The 8,760-nt window shown below is 50.8% G+C and overlaps 1 protein-coding gene across 1 annotated transcript; it reads left to right on the forward strand.

The window, feature by feature from the left end:
• The first annotated feature begins 4,578 nt into the window (after positions 1 to 4,578).
• On the forward strand, positions 4,579 to 7,497 carry SIGMAR1 (sigma non-opioid intracellular receptor 1). Its single transcript, XM_057723997.1, is given in 5 exon segments — positions 4,579 to 4,678; positions 4,681 to 4,914; positions 5,060 to 5,260; positions 5,394 to 5,486; positions 6,422 to 7,497. Coding segments are annotated over 5 exon segments (855 nt in total). The 3' UTR covers positions 6,649 to 7,497.
• Positions 7,498 to 8,760: the final 1,263 nt, after the last annotated feature.

An 8,760-nucleotide genomic window follows, 5' to 3' on the forward strand; every position in this document is an offset into this window, starting at 1 on the left:
AATCACCACACTTACCTGCTCAGTGGCTCTGATGGAGGAAAGGCAAGGGTGTGAGAGTGGGGGGCTGCCGGACTTGATCTGCTTCAGCTAAACCCTGGCTTCCAGTACTACCTGGAGGAGTGGGTACCTCACTGTAACCATACCCTAGCCCCACCAGGCAGCAGAAACAGGTTTGGGGAAAAAAAGGACTAAGTAACCTTCCTCTCTCTCTCTCTCTCTCTCTCTCTCTCTCTCTCTCATATGCACACACACAAAAAGCACAAGAAGTGGTCAGGGTAAGAGGGCTATAAGAAAGCTGAAAATGTGGGGAGGACAGGCCTATCAGTAGCTCCAACCACCATCTGGGTAGGGTCAGGGGTGTTTCCTTTGCACACCCCTGTCCCTTCTCCAATTTTTCCTTGGATCAAACCAATTGGCTAACACTGGGATAAACTTCAAATTAATTCCTCCCCTGGCACTTTATAGCGTTATCTAAATATTGTCTGAACCTTCTCCCCATTTCACAGTGGAGAACGGAGGCCTCAAGAACACCCAGAGGATAAGTGGCCAAGCTGAGATTTGAACCCAAGTTTCCAGGCTCTTCCTGGTGCTTTGAAATGCCTCTGAGACTTCAGTGAGGTTTTTTGTTTGTTTGTTTTAAATAAATTTGTTTGTTTTATTGGCTGTGCTAGGTCTTTGTTGCTGCGCACAGGCTTTCTCAAGTTGTGGCGAGTGGGGGCTCCTCTGTTGCAGTGTGCAGGCTTCTCACTGCGGTGGCTTCTCTTGTGGAGCATGGGCTATAGAAGGCTTCAGTAGTTGTGGTGCATGGGCTTAGTTGTTCTGCAGCACGGGAGATCTTCCCCAACCAGGGATCGAACCCATGCCCCCTGCATTGGCAGGCGGATTCTTAACCACGGCACCACCAGGGAAGTCCCCTTCAGTGAGGTTTTTATTGTTGTTGTTTTTGTTTTGTTTTTTGGCCACACTGTGCACAGGATCTCAATTCCCCCACCAGGGACTGAACCTGGGTCATGGCAGTAAGAACTCAGAATCCTAATCAGTATGCCACCAGGGAACTCCCTCATTGAGCCTTAAGACAGAAACCTAGTGAGCTAGGAGCTGGGCAGTAGCAAGGAGGCCCCTTCCCCCAAGCCAGGCCAGGACAAGCCACGTGTTTTGTTGAGTTCAGATGTAAAAACTGGATCATAGGTCATTTACCTTATCTCTGCCCCAGGGGCCTCAGACTAGAATCTGAAGAGGCCACTAGGTAGGGGGCAGGGAGCAGGAGCTTAGAAACTGGAATTTTACAAGTTCCACTGGCTGCACATGTAGTAGGGAGGGAAGGGTGATAAAAGATCTGCTTTTTGTGGAAAGGGAATGTTGCCTGCTATTCCAGTAGACAACAAATATTGCCACTGCATCAGCCACTGCAGCTGCTGCCACAACGGTGTGCCCTGAGGGGAATTTAGGTTGGAGAAAAACAGGAAGCATTATGTGCTTTATTATTTGTTTTACTATTTACTTATTTTTTTACTGCGTTTTATTTATTTATTTATTTATTTATTTTGTCTGTACTGTGTGGCAGGCAGGATCTTAATTCCCCAACCAGGGATTGAACCCATGCCCCCTGCGTGGAAGCACAGAGTCCTAACCACTGGACCACCAGGGAAGTCCCAAACACTAAGCACTTTTTTTTTTTTCTTTCTTTCTTTGGCCATGGCCTGTGGGATCTTAGTTCCCCGGCCAGGGATCAAACCTGCACCCCCTGAGCACTGGAAATGTGGAGTCTTAACCACTGGACCACCACGGAAGTCCCAGCATTATGTACTGAAACAGGAGGGAAGGGGGCAGGGCACAACCTTTGAAAGAATGACATAGCCTAAGGACATAACATAAACTGATTAGACCCAAATAGGTCCAAGTTGGCGGACAAGTCAACTTCCAGGCGCCATGACAGCTCCAAGGCTGACCAGGAGGATCAAAAAGTGGGCGATGCCCAATTCTGGAATACTCTGCCCACTCATTAGCCTATGAAATTACCACCCTTACAAACACTGACAACCCCCATACCCTTGCGCCTTTCTCACCTTCTGAGATGGCCCACACTGTCTGCGGAGTGTGTTTCTCTCTAAATAAATCTCTAGATAAACTTCTTACCCATCACTTTGTCTCTCACTGAATTCTTTCTGTGATGAGACATCAAGAACCTGAGCTTCATTAAGTCCTGAAACCAGGTGTGTGATCTCAGTTGGAAGATCCTGGGTTTTGGCTGGGTTTGAGTCCCAGACTCATGGGTTTAAGTCCCAATCTGAGTTTTGGCTGGGTTCGAGTCCCAGTCACGTGGGTTCAAGTTCCAATCAGGGTTTTGGTGGCCAGGTTTGAGTCCCGGCCACGTGGGTTCGAGTACCAATCTGAGTTCAGCTGGGTTTGAGTCCTGGCACATGGGTTCAAGTCCCAATCTGAGGTGCACGGTTTCAGCACTTTGGTTACTGGTTTCTGTCTGACTTACTTCATTTAGTGTGATAATCTCTAGGTCCATCCATGTTGCCACAAATGGCATCATTTCATTCTTTTTTATGGCTGAGTAATATCCCATGGTATATGTGTACCACATCTTCTTTATACATTTATCTGTTGATGGACATTTAGGTTGGCTATTGTAAATAATGCTGCAGTGAACATTGGGGTGCATGCATGTTTTCAAGTTATGGTTTTCTCTGGATGTATGCCCAGGAGTGGGATTGCTGGATCATATGGTAGCTCTATTTGTAGTTTTTAAAGGAACCTCCATAGTGTTCTGCATAGTGGCTATACCAATTTACATTCCCACAAACAGTATAGGAGGCTTCCCTTTTCTCCACACCCTCTGCAGCATTTATTGTTTACAGACTTTTTGATGATGGCCATTCTGACCAGTGTGAGGTGATAACTCACTATGGTTTTGATTTACATTTCTCTAATAATTAGCCTTTCTCTTTTTTAAAAACAGTGTGCTAGAGAAGATTTTTTTTTTTTTTTTTTTTTTTTTGGAGAAGATTTTTGAAAGACCAGGTAGGGGAGCTGCAGACCTAGACAGTCCCAGAGGACTCTGCCTGAGACAGGGGATGGGAGGGGGTGGGGTGGGGGCGCTGGTAAAGACCAGATTTTGGGGCTAGTTCCTGCTACTCAGAGTTCTTAAAGAATGGTCAACTTAGGAGTGTCATAGAAGCCAGAGCCAAAAAAACATGTTCCCTCAAGCCTACATTTTCCTCTAAATAACCTCTTTTTTATCTTTCCCTTCTTGGCCAAAATATCAAAAAAATAGGCCATCTTCCCAGCCTCTACTCTTACCTGCACAGTACACTATAACATGTCTTTTGCCCTATAGTAGTCGGGGTAAATAATCTTAGTTGCTGTAACAAACAACACCCAAACTCAGTGGCTTAGCACCATAGTCCATTGTTGGAGAAGGGGAGAGCTCTGTCCCATGCAGCATTCAGAATTCTCCACTAACTACTTAATTGTATGTAACTATAATAGATAAGGCAAGAGAGAGTGTGTCAAGAATTTTACACGAGATTTTAGGAGCCAGCCTGGAAGTGGCATATATCATTTTTGCCTATACTTCATTGGCCAGAACACAATTTCATGGCCTCTAACTACAGAGTAGAAGGGTATGTAATCTGGCGGCCCAAGAGCAAAAGGAATGGATTTGTGGATGTATAACATAACCTCTGCTTCATGCCCCTACTGAGAAACCCAATGATCATTTCCCATCACTTAACAGGACCACTCAATTATATTTGACTGTTTTGACCCTTCATTCCATTACTCTCACATGTGAGGCTACACTCTTCCAGTTCTCTTCTCCTTTATGTTTTATTTATGTAACTAACACATATGACACCACATGCCAGATGCGAATTGCTTTGTAAATATTAACTCATTTAGTCTTCATCACAATGAAGGTATGTACTTTTATTCATCCCATTTTACAGATGAGAAAACTGAGTAACAAAGAGTTTAAGTAACTTGCCCAAGATCACACAACCAATAGGTGGCAGGAGCCAGGCTTTTAACCCAGTCAGTCACGTCCAGAGTGTCTTATCACTGCACTATGCTGCCTATTTCCTCTTCTGTTTCTTTTCCCTCCTCTCACATTTTGTGCTTCAGAATAAAGAAAGAATTGTTGGCCCCCAGAAGACCCCACGCTGTGTCTCTCCTCGGTGCCTTTGCTCTTGGAGTAGGTCTCACTGGCTCACTGGAATGCCCTTCCCATCGCTCTTAAAGACACTGCTCAGGTGTCACCGCCCCTAAAAAGCCTCCCAAAACGTTCCGAAGTAGAAGAGCCTCCTTTCCACTTTCTGTGCTAGCAAAGGCGGGCCTTAACCATCACAGGTCCCGGAAGGCTCTGCTTCCGGGCTCGCCAGCTTCACCAGTCAGTGAGCCTAGGCGGACCAGTCCATTCTGGGTCACACCGCCATCCGCTCAACCCCAAGTAGAACGGCTCCAATGAAACCCTGCCTAGAGGCCCCAATGCCTGCAGCTGAGGACGTGGCCCCGCCCCCTCGCCTGACGCGCGCGGCACCGCTCTCCCCGCTCCCCGCTCCCTGGGAGATAATGGTTCAACCCGAGAGGCGGTGCCCCGGTGCCCTGGCAGTTCCGATTGGCCGGGGCGAGCCGTACCACGGCGGTGGCGGGGGAACGGGTCGTGGACCGCGCACCGCAGACTCGGAGGCGGCGAGCGTCCCAGCGTCAGGCCCCAGCTCTCTGCTGCGCTGCCCTGTGCCAGGCCGCCCGCCGAGATGCAGTGGGCCGTGGGCCGGCGGTGGGCGTGGGCCGCGCTGCTGCTGGCGGCCGCGGCTGTGCTGGCCCAGGTGGTCTGGCTCTGGCTGGGCACTCAGAGCTTCGTCTTCGAGCGCGAAGAGATCGCGCAGCTGGCTCGGCAGTACGCGGGTGAGGCGGCGGGTGAGCGGGCGGGCGAACGGGGGGAGGGCAGGCGGCTGGGGAGGGCCGGGCCGAGCTGCAGGTTCCGGGGGCACCGTTCCCCAGCTCGTGACCGGTGCTGGCCCTGACTCTGTTGTTCCTCTGCCCCCGCCAGGGCTGGACCACGAGCTGGCCTTCTCTCGGCTGATCGTGGAGCTACGGCGGCTGCACCCAGGCCACGTGCTGCCCGACGAGGAGCTGCAGTGGGTGTTCGTGAACGCGGGAGGCTGGATGGGCGCCATGTGCCTTCTGCACGCCTCCCTGTCCGAGTACGTGCTGCTCTTCGGCACCGCCCTGGGCTCTAGCGGCCACTCGGGTCAGTGCTGGCGGCGGGCCGGACTGGGAGGCTGGGGCTGTACAAGGGCCCATGCCCTCCTTTCTGATGTTTGGCCAGGCCATGGGATGGTGCGGATACCCTGATATTCAGTGTCCATTTGATTGTCCCTCAGGGCGCTATTGGGCTGAGATCTCCGATACCATCATCTCTGGCACCTTCCACCAGTGGAGAGAGGGCACTACCAAAAGTGAGGTCTTCTACCCAGGTGGGTAGGGTGGCTCCGTCCGAGAGGTGGTCTCGTCATTCTTGGGTGCCTATAGTTGAGGAAAAGAGCCATGGCATGGAAAAGGGGTGTGTTGGGGGCCCTCCTCCTAGTTCCTTTGCCCTCTAGATAAGCCACAGGTGGTTGGTTGAGGCAGAGGTGAGGGTCCCTGTTGCATTCCTCTGTCAAATGGAAACAAATAACAGCTTCCCATTAATCATGTCTGATTTTTAATCACCCAGTATTGCAGCAGTTGTTGGGGAGACAGCTGGGTAATCAGAAATGCTCTCATGCCCCCAAAGACAAGGCAGACAGTTGTCTTCTCTTTTTTTGTATAATGAAACATTTGGACTTCAAAGTAAGTTTGAGGTTGAATGTTACAAGCACGGCAGGCATGGGACTTCCCTGGCAGTCCAGTGGTTAAGACTCTGCACTCCCAATGCAGGGGACACGGGGTTGGATCCCTGGTCAGGGCACTAAGATCCTGCATGCTGCATGGCCCCACCAAGGGAAAAAAAAAAAAAAAAACAAGCATGGCAGGCACTGTAACTGAACAGCTACATTTCTCAGAAAGCCTGGCAAGTCATATATTCACCTTTCCCTATCTAACAGGCCCAGCCCAAGTTTAGCTAAACTTCTGCTTGACATGAGTGAGGCTTGGGAATGCAGATTTCCATGACTCCCAAACAGTGGTACAGGGCCAGGTGAGGCTTCCCCCAAGAGAGGACGTGAGCCAGGTGATGCCACAGAGGAAAGTTTAGGAGTGGCCTCGTTAGCCTCTTATCCTTCCGGATGGCAGCCAGGCCAGTGAGGTAAGGCTTTTTCTTTCCTGAAGCTCCCTCTCCATTCCCTACCCCTAGACATCCCACAGGCCAGGGAGGTGGTGGCAATGGAAGGGCAGGGCCAGCTCCTCACGTGAGTACTCCCTGTCCCCCCAGGGGAGACAGTGGTGCATGGGCCTGGTGAGGCAACAGCCGTGGAGTGGGGGCCAAACACATGGATGGTGGAGTACGGCCGGGGTGTCATCCCATCTACCCTGGCCTTCGCGCTGGCTGACACAATCTTCAGCACCCAGGACTTCCTCACCCTCTTCTATACTCTTCGAGCCTATGCCCGGGGCCTCCGGCTTGAACTCACCACCTACCTCTTCGGCCAGGACCCCTGATGAGCCGGGCCTGAAAGAGGACCTGTGGATGGACAGAAGCGGGCAGGCCCGCACACATCCACTTGCTGGATCCCATGTGAAAAGACACGGACATACTCACAACATGCAGATACTGAGTTCCTGGTGTATGAGCAGGGACATACATGCTTATACAACCAAACATAGAGAGTCATGGAAACACATGGGACACACATTCAGATACTGAATCCTGTGTGTACGGCAGCATCATGCATTCACACCCATCCAGAGAGGGAGCCCCACGTATACCAGGGGGCCAGTCATGTTCGAATGCACATCCCACAAGCTTGACTCACTAACTCAGGCCTTTCTAGAGCTGCTCTGCCCCTAGTCAGAGCTCTGGAGTTAGGGGTGGGGGTGGCTATTACAAACTGCCTGGGTCTGACCCTTCAACCCAGCAGCCACTGCGGGGGATGAGGGGGAAGAGGAGCTGCCTTTGGAGGCTCCCTTCACCTGCAGCTGTGATGCCCTTCCTCTTCATCTCCTTGTCCTCACCATATGCCTTACCCCATTCTCTTTCCCTGCTATGCAAGTACCCTCATGGCCTGTCCCCCACCCTCCGCCACCAAGTTAGCTGGAGAAGCAGAAGAATGTGGAAAATGCTGAGGTCATACCTCCCTGCAGGGTATGATGGGGAGGCTGGCCTCAGCCAAGGGCCCACTGCTGGGGAGAGGACCTGGACAGGTGGGCCTATGTCCAAGGGGCTGTCGCTGGCCTAGAGAAAGCCTTTTCTGCACACACACAGACACTTAGCACAGCTTCCAGACACTGCCTTTGCTGCATTCTCTGTCCATCTGTCTGTCTCTGTTAATAAAGACCTGTTGAACAGTTTCATTTCTTTTTGTGTCTGAGCAGCAAAAACACCGCTAACTCCTGGGGGCCTCAGGAAGGCCTCTCCCTTGCTGTGTGATTCAGTTTACCACAGCGGCTTTTTACTAAATGCTTTAGTGTTCCCAGGAATCTCCTAGCAGTCTTGTTGACTCTACAGATTATTGTGCCCAATCCCCGAAGATCAGCAGGGATTTAATAAGGGATTTGATAAGATTCTCTCCACCAGGTTTGAGTGCCACAATTTAAGAAATTCAGGGCTGGGTGAGGTGGTGTCTGTCTTGGTCTTGCTGTCTTGGTTTTGCCTCTGCCAGCACTGTTCTGGGAACAGTCTTGGAACGCCTGCCCTGGATGACCACGGGGTGGCAGTGTGCAGCCACTTTTGAGCTGAAAGTCATGCTCATTCTCCATCTGCTTTTTTCTAGGTTTCCAGGGTTATGTCCACCTCCACCCAGAGCAGGAGTTCATCCTCTCCAGTCTGCCTTTTCCAGGACCCCCCACTTCTGTGGAGGCTCCCGGGGCTGGGGAGCAGACACACTGTCTGGTGGTGTCTAAGGCAATGGAGGCTGGGACTAGGATGAGGCCAGAGAGGGGCCTGAAGTACCTGCTCCCAAGGGTCCCGCACTTGCCTCGCCCTCCTCCTGCCCCTGCTCTGAGGCTGAGCAAGGCCCAGGCCTCTCACTTCTTAGGATTCTGATATATTAAAAATGGAAGGAACATGGTTATTAAAAAAGTATATTCTAAAAATTTGACATTCTAATGAACAAAAGTACAAAAGACTACATGTATAACCATTTGGAAGCAACATCAAAAGTCTAAATGTGTGGCTCAGAATGAATGTGAGGCCCAGGCAAGATGGCCATCCTGACACCCCGCCACCACCACTGTGTTGGCCATGACAGGTCCTGTCTGGAGCCTCTCTATTTGATCACAGGTTGCAAAGTCAAGCCTCAGGGTTTCTCCCACCCTGTAATGCAGCTTAGCCTTTAGGCTTAGAGCCCACATCTGTTAGGGATGCCCCAGCTCCCTTTGTCATCCCTACTTTTCACATAGGATTAGGCTCCCAGGCTCCTCCCCATCTCTGTTGCCAAGTCCAGTGGTTATTTATTCTCACTTACATTTGACACAGTTACTCACTCTTAAAACACTCATTTGGCTTATAGGACACTACTGTCTTCCTTCATTGCCTCCTTTGCTAGATCCGGCTTATTTCCTCTACCTCTGAATTCCCAGGTCTACACCGCTCTGAGGTGATCTCAACCATTT

This window comes from Hippopotamus amphibius, chromosome 2 (assembly GCF_030028045.1).
Source record: "Hippopotamus amphibius kiboko isolate mHipAmp2 chromosome 2, mHipAmp2.hap2, whole genome shotgun sequence".
Classification (NCBI taxonomy): domain Eukaryota; kingdom Metazoa; phylum Chordata; class Mammalia; order Artiodactyla; family Hippopotamidae; genus Hippopotamus; species Hippopotamus amphibius.